Source organism: Peromyscus californicus, unplaced genomic scaffold (assembly GCF_007827085.1).
Source record: "Peromyscus californicus insignis strain IS unplaced genomic scaffold, ASM782708v3 Scaffold_19__1_contigs__length_69161282, whole genome shotgun sequence".
Taxonomy (NCBI): Eukaryota; Metazoa; Chordata; class Mammalia; order Rodentia; family Cricetidae; genus Peromyscus; species Peromyscus californicus.
In genome coordinates, this window is record NW_026294491.1 from 23,465,328 (window position 1) to 23,485,812 (window position 20,485).

Below are 20,485 nucleotides of genomic sequence, written 5' to 3' on the forward strand. Positions count from 1 at the left end.
AGTCTGGACATTAGCTGCGCTTGGTGGAGCAGGCCTGTCATCCCAGCTACATGGGAGGGTGACGCCGAAGGACCAGGAAGGACCACGAATTCCATATCCCCCTGAGCTACAGAGTAGCTTCAGGTCAGTCTGGGCTATGTGGTTAAACCCTGTCTCAGAAAAGAAGGCTTTAATGTCGAAGACACAGTGTATTTTTCCATTTCCTTAGGTATCCTTTAACGAAATTTGTTTTGTTTGGTTTGGACTTTAGATTTTTTGGAACAGGGTTTGCAGTTCCCACTGGCCCGGAACTCCCAGGCTGACCTTCTCTTGAGCTCCTCCTCCCCCTGTCTCTTGAGTGCAAGGATTACAGGAGAGAATGTGTTACTGAGAATGCAACCTAAGCCGTGTGCAAGGCAGTCACTCCACTGAGCTGCCTCTCAGGCCTGTGACGTTATCTCAGTAAAGATTTCAAATCATTTCTGTCGGTCTTACCAAATCTTTGGTAACCTTTATTCACAGGTATTTCTTTTTTTTTTTTTCCTCTTTCTTTTTCTTTTTTTTTTCTTTTCTTTTCTTTTTTGGTTTTTTGACATAGGGTTTTTTCTGTGTAACAGCCCTGGCTGTCCTGGAACTCACTCTGTAGACCAGGCTGATCTTGAACTCACTGAGATCCTCCTGCCTCTACCTCCCAAGTGCTGGGATGAAAGCCCCCGCCGCCTGACTGAGTTTCATTTTTTTTTATGCAACTATAAATGGTATCATTTAAAAAATGGCATGTTGTATTTGTCGTGTGTAGAAATACAATTGACTTTCACAGCCTTGCTGAATTCACAAAATGTTCTCATTTGGGAGACTTCCCTCGTTCCCCAGCTGCTGATTGATGAAAGTTTAGCTACGGTTTTGTTCACGTGGTCTTTCTTTTTGCCTCTGTCCTGTCGTTCCTTGCTTACCCGTTGATCAGAATGGTGACCGTTATGTAGAAATCCCATTTAGAAGACAGATGCCAGTTTTGTGAGTTTAAAGATAAATAATGCAACCTCCTGAATATACAGTAATGAGGCCTTAGAAGGTTGAGGAAACCTGAAGCTTCACTGACATATTAGGCAGAACCCTGACTGGCAAGGAAACAACATATCCAAATCATAGGAAAGATGGCCTAGGTACTAGGGTCTCTTCTGGGCATGCTCCAGACTCAGCGGGGAAAGACCCAGCGACTAGGAGAGGACTCAGGCAGTCAGCGTGATTAACCTGGGACTACATTTAGTGCAGCTGTGGGGGTCAGGGCTTCCCACTTTCTCTGCTTGGGCTGAGCACCAAGCACAGCCCTGAATACAGGGACCAAGGCAGCAAGCATGTTCTGGAGGGACCGGGCAGTGGCCCAGATACCTAACAATAGCCAGGAGGATTGAGGCACTTCTGGTACACAGTGTCTGCCTAGCTGAAGTCTCCACGGCCTTTCCCCAGCAATCACCAGAAACCATTGTCTCCTGTAATCAGAGCCGAGAGTCCTGAGCAGGCCAGGGTTTCAAACAACTCAGGAAAATCAAGTTGGAGACGGCTCCCCCGGGGAGCAAACAGAAGAGTTCATTCTAGAAGATGTAACCTAGCAGGGTCCAGGGACAGCTCATTTGGTAAAATGTTTCGTAAACCTGAGGGATTGAGTTTGGCTGCTCGGCGCGCATGTAATAACCTAGGCATGGTAGTATGCTGTGGTCCCAGGGCTGGGAAGATGGAACAAAGTGACCTCTGGTGCGTGCTAGCCAGTCACACCACCCACATCAAGTCTGTGAGCTCCAGGCCAATGGGAAACTCTGTCCTGAATAAATAAATAAATAAATAAATAAATAAATAAATAAATAAATAAATAATAGATAGATAGATAGACAGACAGACAGACAGACAGACAAACAACTATGTAGGCAGAGAGGAACTGAGGAAGACACCTACTGTTTGACCTCTGGCCTCCACCTGCGCAAGCACAGAAGCACGCATACACTCTCTCCTCACCCCACCCCACCCCCCAAAAAATCAGAGTGGACAAACAAAGGAATAAATTCTATTTTTAAACATGTGACGCAGGAAGGTTCCAGTACACCAAATTGATGACAGTAAAACCTGAAAGCCTGTCTGTTTGCTCTTTCAATAACAATTACTATGTATCAGGAAATGTTGCAGGGACACGGGAATCCTTTAAGAAAAGGGACGTTCTCTGAAATACCACATTCTGTGAAGGAGAACAGATAACAAATGATAACGTTAATAAATAAGCAAAAATTGTGTAGTAATTTAGACATAAAAGCAAGGGATTGAAGAAAAGAAAGTTTCTAGAAAGAAGCAATTAAAGTTTTGGGCAGGTAAGCCCTCACCACAGTAATTTAGTCTTTAAAACATATTAATTTAGGGGATGGAATTCAGCTGGTAGAGCTTTGCCTACTAGGCACAAAGCCCTGGCTCGGATCCTCAGCAGTAGATAAACTCAAAAAGGGGGAGGCTGGAGGGTCAGAAACACAAGGTCATCCTCAGCTCCGTAGGAGTTAGAGGCCAGCCTGGGATATACGAAACCCTGTCTCAAAAAAATAAAAAATACTGGGAGCCAGCTTTGGTGAGCACGATCATAATCCCAGCACTGGGGAGGAGATGGAGAATCCAAGGTCAGCCCAGGCTCAGGAATTACGTTCCTCCTCTTTGTTCAGTCTACTTTGTTCTACGTGTAACTAAGTGGGAAGGGGTGGGCTCAGTGTCAAAGGATACATCAGCTTAATGTGATACATTGTGCTTCTCTTGTGTTACCAACTAGCTCCCACCTGGAAGAATTCACTCAGAATTCTTTTCTTTTCTTTTTTTTTTTGTTTTTGTTTTTTGTTTTTTGTTTTTTGGTTTTTCGAGACAGGGTTTCTCTGTGTAGCTTTGCGCCTTTCCTGGTACTCACTTTGGAGACCAGGCTGGCCTCGAACTCACAGAGATCCACCGGCCTCTGCCTCCCGAGTGCTGGGATTAAAGGCGTGCGCCACCACCGCCCGGCTTCTTTTCTTTTCTTGCTTCTTTTTTCAAGACAATGTTTCTCTGTGTAGCTCTGGCTTTCCTGGAACTCACTATGTAGACCAGTCCCTCCTCAAACTCCGAGCTCTGACTCTCTCTGCCCCTTGAACTGCTGGGATTAAAGATGCACGACCCCATACCCAGCTAAACTGACACATTCTCAATAACCTTAAAGCTTGGTCTTTCCTCCCACAGACACGCTGCCTCCCCATGAGTGGAAGCCCCGAAGTCAGTGGACAAGGGAGACTTAAACTTGTTAATTTAGGAGTAAACAGGAAAGGTTGAAAACAAGTTATGTCACAAATCGAGTACAAGGCTGGGAAGATGGCTTAGTCAGCAAGGTGCTCACCTCGCAAGCCTGAGAGCCTGAGTTCCTCTTCTAGAGTCTACATTAAAAATGCTGGTGAGGCTTTGTAATCCCAGTGTGGAGACGGTGGGGAGACATGGTATCCCCGAGACTCACTGACCAGCCAGTCTGGCCTAATTGGTGAACTCCAGGACAGTGAGAAACCCTGTCTCAAAGGAGGTGGGTGACATTCCCGTAGGTGATACCAAAGGGGCTCGGTTGCCCTCTGACTTTCACACATACGCATGCATGCAAACTCACATACACATAGAGTTTTAAAGGGAGAACATAGCGCACGCCTTTAATCCCAGCACTCGGGAGGCAGAGGCAGGCGGATCTCTGTGAGTTCGAGGCCAGCCTGGGCTACAGAGTGAATTCCAGGACAGGCTCCAAAGCTACAGAGAGAAACCCTGTCTCGAAAAACCTAAAAAGAAAGGGGGGGAGGTGGTGGTGGTGGAGAAGATAAACTGTTTGAAAATATAACACAGCTTCTAGTCCTTGATAACTCTTGTGGTTTTCACATCCAACCAAGGAAAGAGATGTTAAACACGCAAACCTTCAAATAGATATGGAACTACACATCATCTGTAGGCTCTAGGATGGAAAAGGAGCAGGCTAACAAAATAATAGAAGGTGAGATGGGGACTTTGGAAGGACTGGGGCAAGGTTAAAAGAGGCCTCTGAGCAATCGCTCCCATAACGAGCGCTATTACTGGTGAGTCAGACCAGCACGTTCAAATAATACTTAGAACTTGTTAACGCGCTAAAATGACAAGTCACAATATTTACCCAAGGCATGCTTTAGCTGCACTAGTAATCTAACAGTAGAATGGTAATTGGTAATGATAGGTAGCCAAGAGACAGAGAGACAGAGACAGAGAGACAGAGAGAGTTAAATCTGGAAAACGCATTTCTTAAGTGTCTTCCTTCCCTAGCTTGGTAGCTGGCCGAATCAGCAGGCTTGGCAGGTGACTGCATTATGTAGAAGGTAGGTTTGGATCTGCCCTGTTTCCCCAACCCAGTGACTCATTTCTTCTGAGTCATGAATCACGCTGGGCACCTCCTGCCCTTCTGTGACTGTATTAGGATTGGCATTCTGGAAACCCGGAGTGAGTGAGAGCATCTCTACCAAAGCCTTCACTAACATAGGCAGTTCCCAGGTCAGACATCTCTCTCCCACCCTCCGATGTCTGCAGGGTAGCTGGGTAGGTTATTAGCAGCCTTTCCGAAGGCAGCCTGAGCACTCTGTTTCTGAGTGGATCTCAATGTTCAAGTCAGAGATAAAGGGACTGGTCTTTGGCCTTGGCTAAAGCCGCCCTGGACGTCTGAGTAAGGATGACAATGCTCTGACAAAGGGCTCAGGCATTCGAACCCACCCCGTTTAACTCCCTCTGGCTATCAAATTATTGGACATGATTCCACTCTCCTTTGGTAAGGAGAAATCTTACCTAAAGAATTGAGACAGTCCTGTAATGTTTATATAAAGGAAGGCATTTATTTGTTTGAAAACAACTACTTTGTTTTAGAAAACAAGACAACAACAACAACAAACAAACCCAGAAACCCTGATGCATTGCTTAAAAATTCAAATTCTGACACTAGAGAGATAGTTAAGTGGCTAGGAGCACTATATGCTCTTCCAGAAGACCTGGGCTAAATTTCCAACACTCGCATAGCAGCTTACAGGCCTCTGTAACTCCAGTCTCAGGAGATCCATCACCCTCCATGAGTACCAGGCATACACATGGTACACAGATATGATACATTGCGCTGGGTGGGGGGGGGGGGACCCCGGGGCCACGGTGTCCCACGCTTGGGGGAAAACATACTGTACAGGTGAGGCATGGCATGTGGGCATGGTGGTAGTGCTGGCGGTGGGGGTGGCAGCGGGTGGACATTCATTCACAACCCACATGGAAATGAGTTTATTATAATAGATGAAGAGAAGGAGAGGGAAAGAGGGAAACACAGAAAGAAGAGAGAGGAAGAGAGGAAGGGGGAGTGGGGTGCTCAACTCATGGGAATGGAGAGGGGGAGGGGCGGTTTTCCTTTTAAAGTGGACTTTACATCAGGTCACTGAGCAGGTCTCCAAGGGGTGGATCAGAAGTCAGAATACTAGCCAGGCGGTGGTGGCGCACACCTTTAATCCCAGCACTCGAGAGGCAGAGGCAGGTGGATCTCTGTGAGTTCGAGGCCAGCCTGGTCTACAGAGTGAGTTCCAGGAAAAGGCGCAAAGCTACACAGAGCAACCTTGTCTGGGGGGTGGTGGTGTCAGAATACTAACAAGATAGACACGCAACCAAAACACCAATACACATAAAATGTAAACGTGGAAATTGAAGTACTGGTCAGGGTGTGGTGGCATGACCCCAGAGGCAGAAGCAGGTGGTTGTGAGTCTGAGGCCACCCTGGTTTACAAATTGATTTCCATGCTAGCCAGGGCCATACAGTGAGAAACTACCTGAAAAAAGAAAAAATGCAAATATTATAGCACAGACTACTTTCAGTTCTCCTTGGAGTTTCCTGTTTACTTCTCACACTATACCCGTGCTTCTCAATCTTATTGTTATATTGCCCTCTATAATCTTAAAGATCGCTGAGATCTAGAAGGAGGGATTTTGTTGTCTTTTCCCCCTCCTTCCTCCTCTTCCTCCTCTTCCCCCCTTTCCCCCCTCCACATACCCCTCCCCTTCCCCTCCCCCTCCCTTTCCCCTTCCTGTGCAGGAATTGAACTTGGGTTATCAAACACGACAAACAAGCACTCTGTCGCCGAGCTATGGTCTCCAGTCTGGAAGTTTTGTTTTTGTGAGTGATAATTACATCTCATGTTAGAAATTAAAACTACAGAATGTTTCAAATATTCATTCTTTTTAAAACAACAACGATAATAAATATGTCACTCTAAACAATTTGATGAAGAGTAACTATTTTCCAAATTAAAAAAATAAAGTTTAGCCGGGCGGTGGTGGCGCACGCCTTTAATCCCAGCACTCGGGAGGCAGAGGCAGGCGGATCTCTGTGAGTTCGAGGCCAGCCTGGTCTCCAAAGCGAGTTCCAGGAAAAGGCGCAAAGCTACACAGAGAAACCCTGTCTCGAAAAACCAAAAAAAAAAAAATAATAATAATAAAAAATAAAAAAATAAAAATAAAGTTTAGGCTAGAAGAGTGCCATAGCTTTAGTTTGTGTTTGTATGACATGTATGCGTGACACACACGTGCTACCCAGCCCTGTTGTACGTATTTTTACAGTTCTCGAATTTGCTTTTGCACTCGCCTTACTGTAATCTAATGCACTGTTTGGGCTGAAGTCAGCGAGTCTCTGACTGATAAGGAGTTGGAAGCTGAAGTGTTGCGCAGCCTTTTCCGATTTCAGCTTCCTAATGGTGAGCCACAGTGGGAAACCTGAACCCTACCAAAGAACTTTTGTCCTGCGATGTGTTAAAACCCAGTGGACCACCGGGCGGTGGTGGCGCACACCTTTAATCCCAGCACTCGGGAGGCAGAGGCAGGCGGATCTCTGTGAGTTCGAGGCCAGCCTGGTCTACAAAGTGAGTTCCAGGAAAGGCGCAAAACTATACAGAGAAACCCTGTCTCGAAAAACCAAAAACAACAACAAAAACCCAGTGGACCATTTTGAACTCCGCAGGGACAATATCTTCCATCTGTCCTTTGGAAAATGAATACAGATCTTCCAAAAAAGTAACATATTTCTCATCTGTCATAAAAAAAAAAAAAAAGCAAAACTCGGGTTGGGGATTTAGTTCAGTGGTAGAGCGCTTGCCTAGCAAGCGCAAGGCCCTGGGTTCTGTCCTCAGTTTGGGGGGCGTGGGGCAGGGGGTGAGACAAAATAACAAAAAAAAAAGCAAAACTCAGGCAGGCAGGGGGTGGCACAAGCTGTTAATCCCAGCACTCGGGAGGATGTCTGTGAGTTCGAGGCCAGCCTGCTCTACAGAGTGAGTTCCAGGACAGGCTCCAAAGCTACACAGAGAAACCCTATCTCGAAAAAATAAAAACAAAAAAAGCAACACTCTTTTGCTAAATCACTAATTTCAGTAAAAACAAAAACTAAAAAATCTTTAAGATAGTTAAGAAACCTAAAGTCACTGTGGGAGACACAAAAGTTTTCTAATTTCTCCTGAAAAACACGTTTTTTTCACCCATTAGCAACAAATGCCGTCCGTTATTTTTACTTGAGATGACAAGCTTGCTTCCTTTGATTTGTAAGAAAAATGTCTGTGAATACCCACGTCTGAGCCTCCATAACCTGGCTATCAGTCTTCCTTCCAAGTTAAAATACCTCTTCATGCATCAAACAGTTTAACCTTCAATTCAAGCGCAGCACAAGGACCTTCCCACATGCAGCAGAAATGCCCTATACCACGTCCCATTCCACCACCCGGAATATTAAAAAAACATAGACTCGAGGTTAAGACTTATAAAAAAGTTGCTGGATATGGTGGCACACAACTTTCATTCCGACAGCTGGAAGGCAGAGGCTAAGCTGGTCCACATAGTGAGTTCTAGGCCAGCCCAGACTATAGTGAGACTCGCCTCCAAAGGGGGGGGAAAAGAGCTGATAAAAAGTCATGCTTTTTGTTGCTTTGACTGAGCTTGCTCTTTGTGGGTGTGGGGGACGCAGTACCAGTCAGCTCTGCGACATGCTTCAGCTCACGTGGCTGAACCACTCTGAGCTCTCTTTACTTTTGCCTCATCAGTGGAAACGCGAACACAAAGGGCAAATAATCTCACTTTTGTTCTCACAGAAAGTGAGAGACGCTGGTTCGTCGATGTGCTGACCATGCCATTGCTTACTTAGTACTCTACTCAGTACTTTACTTAGTACTCTGGTGTAAGCTGTTCTCTACTGACTTCCTTGTCTGTTGATGGTAACTTAGCACCCCTACATTAAACCAGCACCCCTAATGTTACTTGTTATGTCTCTCAATGTATTGTCATGTTGTTATACCAAAAAATATTTAGTGCTTCTTTGCTTGTTACTGGGAAATTGTCCTTCACTCCACCTTGTAGGGGGAAGAGTTTTTCTTTGTGTACCCAGCACCCCACTGTTGTCAGGGAAGTCCCCTGTGGAAATCAACATCTGTGATGCTCAAGTCCCCTATATAGAACTATGTGTTTTATTTATTGTTGGCATATGATTGATGCATATTGTCCTCTATACCTTTTTCTCTTTAGGGTCGTGGTGTCTGGGGCTAAACCCAAGGTCTCATGTGTGGTAGGCAGTCACCTGGCCACGGAGCTATGACCCCAGACCTTCCTGTGTGCTTTAAACTACATCTAGATGACGTGAGAGGGGAGGGTTGCATCTTTAGGGCTGGAGGGGAAAGAGAGGCTAACGGAACAGGTGTGACATGACAGTAGGGGTGGGGACAGCTGTCTGGGAGAAGAGAAAGAGAGCTACAGGAGGAGATGAGGAGTGGCATGTCGGAAGAACACATCAGACAAAGGACGATGTCACATGAGTGTGACCAGGCCACAGCGAAACCAGTGACTCTGGTTGCTAGTTTAAGAATAAATTTTAGCCGAGCGGCGGTGGTGCACGCCTTTGATCCCAGCACTTGGGAGGCAGAGCCAGGTGGATGTCTGTAAGTTCGAGGTCAGCCTGGTCTACAGAGTGAGTTCCAAGACAGTCAAGACAGTTACAGAGAAAAATCCTGTCTTGAAAACACTAAATAAATAAATAAAAATGTAAAGGCTGGGCATGGTGGCACATATTTTAATTCTAAATCTTGGGAGGCAGAGTCAGGTGGATCTCTGTGAGTCTGAACCCAGCCCGGTCTACACAGTGAATTCGAGGCTAGCTGGGAATACACAGTGAGGCCCTGTGTTTAAAAAAAAAAAAAAAAAAATTACATAGGAAGCTCTGTGTGTGTGTGTGTGTGTGTGTGTGTGTGTCCAGCAAGAGGGCTTAGCTGGGATAAGGATACTTGCTACAAAATTTATCCTGGGGGGCCCCACATGATGGAAGAAAAGAACCAAATCCCACAAGTTGTGCTCTGGCCTCCACACATGCTATGGTACACACCCAAAAATAAATAAATGTAATAAAAAGTTAAACACATAAGTAAGAGGATACCTGACATAGTAAATGCCATACTAATGGTTGCTATTGTATACTGTTGGGAAAACACTAACCCACAAAGTCTGTGCATCTCAATGCAAATATGATTCCCACCCCTGCCTTCACGGATTCCTAGCCCGCAGCTCCAGAAGGACAAGACGTACTGTTCGTTTAACATAATTTATTCTTGATCTGGCTCTTGGTGGTGGTGGTTTTGCCCTTTCTTGTTTGAATTCGAAGCAAATTTGTCTGAATTCTACCATCCGTCTGTGAAATTTCAAGTCTGTGGGGTTAAGTCCTTCCCCTCATTTTTCCCTGCTTTCTCGTGCTCTCTTCTGGGACCGCAGCTCCCTTACCCTGCAGTTTGGCCTCTCTGGGAGGACGGCCCACTGCTCAGCTGAGGGGCAATGACCTGGGGTGCAGGCTCCTCCTCCAAACGTGTGACCTTTCCCCCTGTTTTACACCCCGTGCCCTCTCCTCTGTTGTCAGCCATCTCATGTCTCCATGTCCCAGATTTCTGGGGTTCGGCTGCGTCAACTCATGTCACTGACATCCCCAAGGAAGTGCTTGGTTTGCCCCTCTCAACTGCCTGCTCCGGTGTCCGGTGTCCGGTGTGCGCTGTCTGTCTGCCCACCGAGCCCGAGGGCTGGTGTCTGCTCTCCTGGTCCTTCTCATTCTCTTAGTTTTTGTGGCTTTGTGCCTTTAGAAGTTCTCTTATTCTGTAATCTCGGCATTCAGGAGGTGGGGTCAGAAGATTGGGAGATTCAAGGTCGCCGTTGTCCTCTACCAAGTTTTAAAACCTGCCTTGGCTACAAGAGGCTTGGTTCTGACACCCCCCACAGCAGGGGCGGGCGGGGGGGGGGAATCTTTTTATGGGCATTTCAAGTGGAGAATAATGGCAACAAATGTGCTCAACGTGCAGTGTTTAATTGGAAGCCCAGTGTTGAGACGTGTTTCGGGTTCGTTCACAACCGCGCCCCTCAGTCAGGGTTAGCTGTGTGCTCTGGGAGATTTGCAAGCCTGTCTTGGCGGCTGCAGGTCCTGCAGCTCAAAGACAGGCAGTGAATCTGATGAGGCAACTAAATACTCAACAAAACATTAACTGTGACTGTTTCCCATCATTTGGTGGTTCAAGAAGTCCATCCACACTTAATTTTTAACAATTAATTAATTTTCTGAGTACCTACCATGTACCAGAGCACGGTTGTAGGACTGTAGTCTGATGAAGTCTGCTCGTGGGCCTTAAAGTGTGCTGAGAGGGGGCAAACAGTGACAAAGTAAGTTTATAACATTTCAGACGGTAGGGAGTACCAAGAGGATGACAGATGAAGGTACCATGGTTTGGATATGAAATGTCCCCTGCAGGCTTCCGTATTGCATGGTCATCCAGCTCCTGATGCCATGTTGAAAGATTAGAAACTTTAGGAAGTAGGCCCAGTTGGAGGAAGTAGGTTGTTGGGAGTGGTTTCGAAGGTGACACCTGATGCTAACTCACAACCTTGTTGTCCCTGCTTCCTGTCTGCCATGAAACAAAAGGCCCCTTCTAACTCATGTTCTGCCTGCCATAATGCTCTGTCTGCCCAAGTGCATGGGGTCAAGTAACGGAGGACTGAGTCCCCTGAAACAGTGAGCCAAGACAACCCTTCTTCCTTTATGTTGTTATCTAAGGTATTTTGGTCACAGCTACACAAAAGTCACGAATGCCTGGGTTAGCATGATAGAGTGGCTATAAAGAGGCCACACTGGGAAAAGGGTCTGGGAATCCTCTCCCAGAAAGTGACATTTGAGCAGTTGTCTTGCTTAGCAAGACTTATTTTTGTGAAGATCTGGGGCAGATGATTTTAGGGATCACAGAAGTCAGGTGTAGGAGTGCATATTTGTAATCCCAACACTCAGGAGGTGGAGGTAGGACCAGAAGTCCAGGGTCAGCCTGGCTACAGAACAAGTTTCAGGCCAACCTGGGATACCTAGTAAGATCCTACCTATCTCAAGGACCTGCAGGTATAGGCACCTGCCACCACGCCTGATGACCTGAGTTTAACCCCTGGGGCCTACCTAATGGAAGGAGAGAACTGACTCCCACATGTTGTGTCCTCCAACCCCCACAAGCATGCTGTGGCAGGAATGCTCCCCCATGTAAACCATTTTTCTAAATGTCATAAGACCCCCCATCAATTAAAAAAACAAACAAATAATGATCCATGGTAGAGAAGGGCTCAGTGTGCTCACAGAATAGGAGGGCCAATGAGGCTGGAACAGAAGGAAAGAAAGAGATGAGAAAAGAGAGTCAGGGCTGAAGAAGCAGATGTGGGGGTGGAGGTGTGCTTGACACTGGGGGGGTGAGATGAGACACTGAGAAAGCAGACAGAGCTGCCCTGGGCTCTGTGGCTGCTTCAGGAGTGCATCAGGCACTGTTCTTGATGAGGCAGACCGCTCCTTGTGGAGACAGAATTCTAAGATTTTACAATGTTTCCAGTGAAAGTAGCGAGACAAACAGAATTTCAAAACAGAGACTCAGTGAAAATCCTATATCATCAAAGCCTTCATGACAGAAGATAGATCTTCTCTTTTCTTTTTTCTTTCTTTTTTTTTTTTTTTTTTTTTTTAGCTTTGGCAGCTGTCCTGGAAATCACTCTGTAGCCCAGGCTGGCCTCGAACTCACAGAGATCCACCTGGCTCTGCCTCCCGAGTGCTGGGATTAAAGGCATGCACCACTACCGCCCGGCCAAAGGTTCTAATTTTAAGTATATAGAATTAAACTAAAAGACCAGCCGATTGTGTGGCCCACACTTTTAATCCTAGCACTCAGGAGGCAGAGGCAGGTGGATCTTTGAGTTTGAGGCCAGCTTGGTCTTAGTGAGTTCAGGCCATCCAGGGCTACATAGCGAGACCCTGTCTCAAACAAACAAACAAACCATGCATCACCCATAGAAACGTTTAACTTGGGCTGTTCACTATGGCGAGGCCAGTCTGGGGGAAGTAGTATCAAAATGAATTAATTTTCTTATAGTGTCAGACACAAGGTAAACGCATCTGGCATCGTAAATACTATCTTTTTGGTGCCTTCTGGGTAAGATGAAGTAGCACTTGGTGCATGCTACAAAACTTTGGGAAGAAATGAACATCTGTATCACAGTCCTAGCTTTGTGATCCATGGTGTCTGCTTTCTCAGCATCTCTCAACTGTGTAGTTCTTTTTTTTTTTTAAATGTGTATATGTGTGGGTTTGTATGCAGAAGGGTAGTGCCCCTGGAGGGCAGAAGAGCCTCAGAAACCCTGGAGTCGGGACCCCAGGTGGTTGTGAGCTCGGAACCAAACTGGGCTCCTCTGCATACTCAGTAGAAACTCTTCTCTGAGCCAGCCGCCTGTATAATTTTCAACAGGAATCGCTTTCCAGTTTCCGGAGTAAAATATCAGTGTAGTTTGAATACTGCCAACGTTTCTCCCTGTTACAAATCGAACAATACCAAAACAAAGGATTGTTTAATATTCTGACTTATTGTCAGTTTCCTTCTCAGAAAATCTCTGGGAGCCATCTCTGCTATTGAGTTTTTGATGTTATTTAGTTTTGTTTGTTTGGTTTGCTGTGGTGTTTGTTCTAGTTCAGAGGCAGGGTCTGCTGTAGCTCAGGCTGCCCTCCGATTCACTGAGTAGCCTAGGATGACCTTGAACTCCTGACTCTGCAACCTCCAGCTCCTGAGTGCTTCGATTACACAGGTAAATCCCACCCTGCCTAACAGCTTTCCTGCTTTCCTTGTGTCTGAATGCCGAATCCCCCTCCCTGCAGGTGGTACTGTGAAGGCAAGGAGCTTGAAAATTCTCCAGATATCCACATCGTGCAGACGGGCAACCTGCACTCCCTGACCATCGCCGAGGCCTTTGAAGAGGACACAGGGCGATACTCGTGCTTTGCTTCCAACATCTATGGGACGGACTCGACTTCTGCTGAGATTTACATAGAAGGTAAAGCTGACCGCTTCTGGAGCATGACGTACACTCTCAAAATATAATTATGTGTGATTAAATAGGCATTTGCTGAGGGCCTGTTCTACCCACCTAGACACTGGGGATAATAGGCATGAATCAAGTAGACAAAACTCCTTAGATGGATGATGATGTGATGTGCCGATGAATTTACATCACAGTGAGAGAGAGAGAAACTGCAGATGGATGAGATAAATGGTGATAAATCACAACATCACAAAAGAAATAGAAAAAATGAATAGGAATGTGTGTGTGTGTGTGTGTGTGTGTGTGTGTGTGTGTGTGTGTGTGTGTGTGTGTGTGTTGGTTGTCATTTTTGATTAGGTGGCCAAAAAAGACCTTACTAACCAGGTGACATTTGAAGGAAGACCTGGAGGAGGCTAAGTGGTGGTCACAGGAGACTCAAGGGAAAATCACTCTAGGCAGAGAGCTCAGCAAATGCAGTGGCCCTGAGGTGAGAGAGCATCAGTCTTGAGGTAGAAATAAGCCAGTGTGTTGGGCCAGCGAGATGCTTCACACTAAATATAAAAGCCTGGAACCAGAGTTTGGTCACTGGTACCCACAGTGGAAGGACAGAACCAAGTCCCAAAAGTTGTCATTTGACCCTCATGCATGCCTACACACACACACACACACATACACACACACACACACACACACACACACACACACACATATACACACAAACACACATACACACACAAATAATAGTAATAATGATAAACAAAAACAACTTAAGTAAAACAGGAAGATTGGAGCTACTGTGGCTAGAGCAGAGCAGGCAAGCCCGAAAGCAATAGGAAATGAAGCCTGAAGTCCAAGATGAGGTTACGGTGGAGGGAGGTGGGTGAGCAGGTCCTTATCTGTCATTGCAAGGGTTTTGCTTCTGAGTAACACAGGAAATTCTGGAAGGTTCTGAGCAGAGACGTGCATAATCTGCCTTCCCCTCACTGCTGGTTGAGAATATACATTGTGGGGAGTCAGGGATAGAAGTCTGGTGACCCCCTGAGCAGCAGTACCCAAGAGGAGTAATTTTAGACAAGAAATCAATCTCTAGTCCTCAGTTATCTATTAAGCTTTCGTTCCTTTTTGCTTCATCCTCTGAGTTTTATCCGGAGGACCACTCTCTAGTACTTTTTCTTGCCTCTCTAATACCTTAGGTATGCCTTGCCTCCGGCACTTACATATCATATGATCATGGATTAAACGCTCCTTTGCCGAGAAGATCGCGAGGCCCAAACGGTCTCATTCCTCTTTATCTATGATAATTTCCACAGAACTAGGCACATAATGAATATTCGACAGACATTTAATGAGTAAATACATGGCTAGGAATGTGTTCCATGTTTTTAGCCTCAAGTTTTTGGAGCGCCATAAACAGCTCCAGGTTTAGCTCTCCTGGATATTCCTGGAATTTCCTATCTTGAGAAATAAATCTAGGACCTGGGAGGAGAACTGAGATTGGATCCCACTGTTTGTTTGCTTTTCCATTCTGGCATCTGGACATCAAATGCTCCTACTCCCAAGATGGAGGATGACTTGTTAATACTAGGGCAGGACTGAAGAGCACCCACCTACACCTCCAATGTTTGGAATCCGGAATAATCCCCCCTTTCACCCACTCGGTGAGGATTTATGAGGCCAGGGAATGCCTGCAAAGACTGCCCTGTGAGTCCAAAGATCTCAGCAGGTGTTTTACACACTGGAATGCAGAACTCGGCCCTGTTCTTTTGAGCTGTATCGCTCGCTGGGCACATGTCCTTGAGCGACCGACTCCTTAGGTTTCTTAGAGTCACTGTCCCCTTTGCCAGACTGGATGTTCATGTGAGGATCCACGAGGTTCCTTCCTCAGCCCGAGACTCTTTTTCAGGTCTTCAAAATGCCTAGGAATTTGTTTAGGAAATTGTTGCCTTAAAAACCCCATCTCGCGCCGGGCGGTGGTGGCGCACGCCTTTAATCCCAGCACTCGGGAGGCAGAGCCAGGCGGATCTCTGTGAGTTCGAGGCCAGCCTGGGCTACAGAGCGAGTTCCAGGAAAGGCGCAAAGCTACACAGAGAAACCCTGTCTCGAAAAACCAAAAAAAAAAAAAAAAAAAAATACCATCTCTTGGTTTTTACACATCAGTGGTAGAGCACTTGCCTAGCAAGCACAAGGCCCTGGGTTCGATCCTCAGCTCCAAAATTAATTAATTAATTAATTAATTAATAAAAAAAACCCATCTCTTGTCTTTCTTTCTCTAGGAGCTTCTTCCTCTGACTCAGAAGGGGACCCTAACAGAGAAGAGATGAACCGGTAATTCCAATGGCCTACACATCCTCAGACCCCAAGAGAACCCCTAACTAATGTCTAGAACTTGAAGGAGGTGGTTCCGAGGTAGATCCTAACACTATAAGAAAACATGTATGTACGTGTACATGGGAAGATCTGGGCAAGACTCATTTGTTTTTGCTTAATTCCTGTCTAGCAGATTAATTTAACTCTTCCTGATATTTAAAAAACAAAACGCCTCTTAGGAAATATTATCATACTTTTATCTACAGGATTAAAAAATGTAAGCCAATAACTTTTTAAATACATTTTTAAATAGTACTTATAAAACTAGGTGTGGTGGCACACACCTGTAATCGCGACACTTGGGAGGCTGAGACCGGAGGATTGCCGTGAGTTTCAGACAATACAAATGCCTTGGCGCATCGTAGGTTTTTGCTAAACAGTGGTACTGAATAAAGTTTTATCCATCGAGTTACTACTTTTTACAACCTTGGTTGAGCCCCTACTGTGGCCCAGGTACTGTGCTAGGTGCAGCAGACACCAAGAAAAATCACAGGCTTCCTGCCTGTTCAAGATTTAGGGTCTGGCAGAGGGACATGCACAGGAAGTCCAGCAGGAAGTGGACAAGAGTGATAAGGTGCAGTGGGATACGACCACGTGTGAGCTATGCAGGACTCGGATGAGTACACCATCGGTCAAGGGAGGAGAGAGAGCGAGAGCGGGAAAGGCTTCGCAGAGCTCTCCCCACGGAAGGGACACTCCGGGAGGGAAGAAATCACGTTTTATTCCTCAAACATTCTGTGCGTCTTCCCTTGCAATAGCTTGCTTTTAGCTCTTTTATGCTTATGAACGTTAGTAAGTAAAGGATTTCTCTTAGCCGGGCGGTGGTGGCCCATGCCTTTAATCCCAGCACTCGGGAGGCAGAGTTAAGAGGATCTCCGTGAGTTCAAGGCCAGCCTGGTCTACAGAGTGAGTTCCAGGACAGGCTCCAAAGCTACACAGAGAAACCCTGTCTCAAAACAAAAAGAAAACAAAAAGATTTCTCTGTAGCTAGAGTTTTCCTGCCTGGCCCACGGTCAGGGCAAACCTCTCTCACCTGCCAGTCCCACATCCGCTCAGACCCGACCAGTAAACACAGAGACTTATATTGATTACAAACTGTATGGCTGTGGCAGGCTTCTTGCTAACTGTTCTTACAGCTTAAATTAATCCATTTCTATAAGTCTACACCTTGCCACGTGGTTCATGGCTTACCGGCATCTTCACATGCTGTTTGTCATCTTGGCGGCTGGCAGTGTCTCTCTGACTCAGCCTTCCACTTCCCAGCTTTATTCTCCTCCTTGTCCCGCCTATACTTCCTCCTGCCTGACTACTGGCCAATCAGTGTTTTATTTACTAACCAATCAGCGCAACACATTTGCCATACAGAACACCCCCCAGCATTCTCTCTCACCGTTCACCTCTTTCTACCATCATTCACAAGGCCTTCGTCCCATCCTCTTCCTTGTGCCTGTACACCATCACCTCCTTAAAGGTCTTCCTCTCTGCCCCAGTCTCTCTCTTTTGTAGACCAAGTAGTACCAATTGTTCTCAAGCAGATCATTCGGTCTCTTCATGTTCCAGGCTTAGAAAAGATTATCTAAAGCCAAGTGATGATGGCACCTGCCTTTAATCCCAGAACTCAGGAGGCAGAGGCAGGTGGATTTCTGTGAGCTCAAGGTCAGCCTGGTCTACAGAGCGAGTTCTAGGACAGCCAAGGCTATACAAAGAAACCTGTCTTGAAAAAACAGAAACAAAGGAAAATAAAAGCTTATCTGTAGAAAAACCAAACCAAACATGAAACAAATAACATTTTTTAAAGAATCTTCAGTGGCCTCCATCCAAAGCTGCACTCAGGAGAATGTCAACCAGGCTCCCCTCTGTCCCCGCCAGGCTCCCCTCTGTCCCCGCTGCGTCAGGCTCTCCAAGTGGCTGGCACCTCATTCAAACAGCACAGCATTCATTCATTTTCTTCTGTTCCTCAAACTGTGTACCTTGTGGGATTTCCTGTTGTGAAATTCCTACTCATCGGCACACCCAGTCTGAATGGTCCCTCTCTGGATTCCATAATAAACTCCTGCTCAGGCACATGCTCATCGCTCCTCTCTGGGGGCGACTGAGGTGTGGGGGGGTATCTTGGGTCCTGCTACAAAGGCTAATGAGTATGAGTTTTTATCTACAAGTTCCAATAAGTGAAAGAGATCTCATTCATTCATTTGCTTTGAATTACTTGGTACCCGCAAAGATTTTTAGCTTCGGTTGTACATAACAGAGACCAAATTAACTGTGACTTAAACAACACAGATATTTACTTCTCACGTACACACAGATCAGGACTTGTCTGGCACACGAGCTTCTCGGTCTACTAGGTACCAGTATGGGACATCGTAGGTCTCCGGTGGCCAGATCCAGCTTTCTGCTTCACCTCACGCTAATGCAGGGCCCCATCTCCTCAGTAGGAAAGGAGGAAGTGAGGAACACGCAAACCTTTTGAGTCATCTCCCTTAAGCTACACACACATCACTCTCCCTCGTGGCCCATGTCCAGAAAGTCGTCATAGGAACACACCTAGGCACAGTGAAGGTTAGGAAATGCTCTTTATACAGAGTAGCCGTGTGATAAAAATAAGTGACTCTCCTACTGTAGAGAGTAGGACATGCTTTGGAGACAACGAGAGGCCATGTAATTTCGCTTCTTAGAGCACATGCTGCCTGTCTGGGGAATTCCTTCTGTGTCCTTACATCCTCAGTTGTATAGAGACCCCACAGGCATCTGTCCTGAGCACGGAGAAAACAAGGACATGCTAGGCATCTGATGGGAGTTATCTCTTTAACCCTCCCAAAAGACTCACAGGCTATAAATGATTATTTACCCATTTTAGAGATGAAGAAACTGAGAGGCAGCATCCAGACCAAAGAAAGGGTAGCCTACTGTGAGTGGTCATGTGTCCCCAAGGGCCATAGGTGAAAGGCCCATGTTCAAGATCGTGAGGGCCCTTTAAGCCCAGCACTTCCTGTTTCCCAGTGTTCTTTCTGCCGACCAGAATCTTCTACCCAAAGGCTGCCTTTCCCTCTGCCTTAGGCTCTCTCTCCTGCCAGGCTCTTTGGCCAGATCCTCAGACCTCTATCTTCCTCGCTCACAAAACAAATTTTCCTTGTGCATCCTTCTCAAGAGTACTTCCTGGTTCAACTCTCTTTAAGTTAAATTGTATAAATTTGAAGAGCTTGTCGACTTCAGGATATTTCTTCTACTTTACGCCAGCGCAAAACGGCAGAAATAAAGATGTATAAAGCCTGGCCTCTTTATTTTTTTTTTTCCCTTGCTCCAAATGGAAAGAGGAGGAGCCGGGGACGTAGCTCAGGTGATAGAGTACTTGTGCCCCCTGTGCGCAAAGCCCTGGATTTGATTCTCCAGTACCACATAAAAGAGGCATGGTGGCCGCCTGCAATCTGAGCACTCAGAAGGCAAAGGCAAAAGGATCAGAAGTTCAAAGTCTCCCTCACTCAGCTACATAGCCAGTTCAAGGCCAGCGGAAAGACAGAAGAGAGAGAGAGAGAGAGAGAGAGAGAGAGAGAGAGAGTGAACCAAATTGAGTGGTGCAGACCTTTAATCTCAGCACTTGAGAAGCAGAGGTAAGTGGACGGGTGTGGCTTCAAGGCCAGCCTGGCCTACAGAGTGAAACCCTGTCTCCAAAAAGAAAGGAAAAAATAAAAATAAAGAAAGGAGAGGGGAAGGAAGGGAAAGAAGAAAAGAAAAAGTAGAGACAGCGGCAGCAAAACGGAGCTTGAAAAATGATCTCCAGCCCGTGCCATGCCTTGTGAATCTCAGGTCACGGTTGGTACGTCTGACTCACTGGCTGTACCCCAGGCAAAGAACCCAAGGCTAAGAGTGTCGTCTTCATGTGTGTATTGCCCAAGAGGATGTGTAGCCGCGGGACATTGTTGAATGCTTGCAGAATACTGTCAAAGACTTGATAGCTCCGTCAGCGAGCGGTGCTGACGTCACTGGTTTTCACCAGCAGTTACTGGTCTGTTTTATAATCCATATTTTAATAATTCCTCAGCATCCAGAAGCCCAAGGAGTCGTCATCTCCTCCTGCTACCTCTGCAGCCATTCCTCCAGTGGCCCAAGGCCAGCCCAGAGTGTCCACCGTCCAGCAGGTACATGAAGCTAGGTCGAACCCAAGTGACCATGACCACCTTGTGTGATCCTCTGTTGTAATCTATCGCTGAGATAACTGCTTTGTCCTGCTGCTGCACGAGCTCATTGCTTCCGGTGGCCTTGGGGACCTAGTCTGCTCCTTGGGAAAACATCATAGGCGAAGGGATCCTTGACAAGTTAGTCTCTGGCGCCCCCACTTCGTAAAAAGTGCCAATCATGAGTGAACCAATGGGTGTGTACATCTTAACTGTACTCCATGGAACTGGGAATAATTCTACTTCCTAAGGCAAGCAGGAAGTTGTTTTTTTTTTCAAAAAATAAACAAGACTCACCCCTTTCAAGTTGATGATAATGTTTATTGTAAAACACTCAATGTATAGAAGCATATAAAGTAAAAACTTTAATCAGAGCTGGAGAGATGGCTCAGTGGTAAAGATGGAGTATTGCTTTTGCTCAGGACCCAAATTCAATTTCCAGCGCCTACTTTGGGCAGCTCACAACCAACCATAATTCTAGTTCCTGGGGATCCAGCTGCCTCTTCTGGCATCCATGGGCACCTACAGGTGTGTGCACAAACAGAGATACA

At 46.2% G+C, this 20,485-nt stretch overlaps 1 protein-coding gene across 2 annotated transcripts in view; it reads left to right on the forward strand.

Moving 5' to 3' along the window:
• Nucleotides 1-20,485, forward strand: part of Mypn (myopalladin) — a 107,753-nt gene that overhangs the window by 40,833 nt on the left and 46,435 nt on the right. For both annotated transcript variants that reach the window (XM_052744832.1, XM_052744833.1), the window contains exons 3-5: nt 13,232-13,407; nt 15,669-15,720; nt 19,802-19,898. In XM_052744832.1, coding sequence (XP_052600792.1) covers nt 13,232-13,407; nt 15,669-15,720; nt 19,802-19,898 — 325 coding nt within the window. The remainder of the gene's footprint in view (nt 1-13,231; nt 13,408-15,668; nt 15,721-19,801; nt 19,899-20,485) is intronic.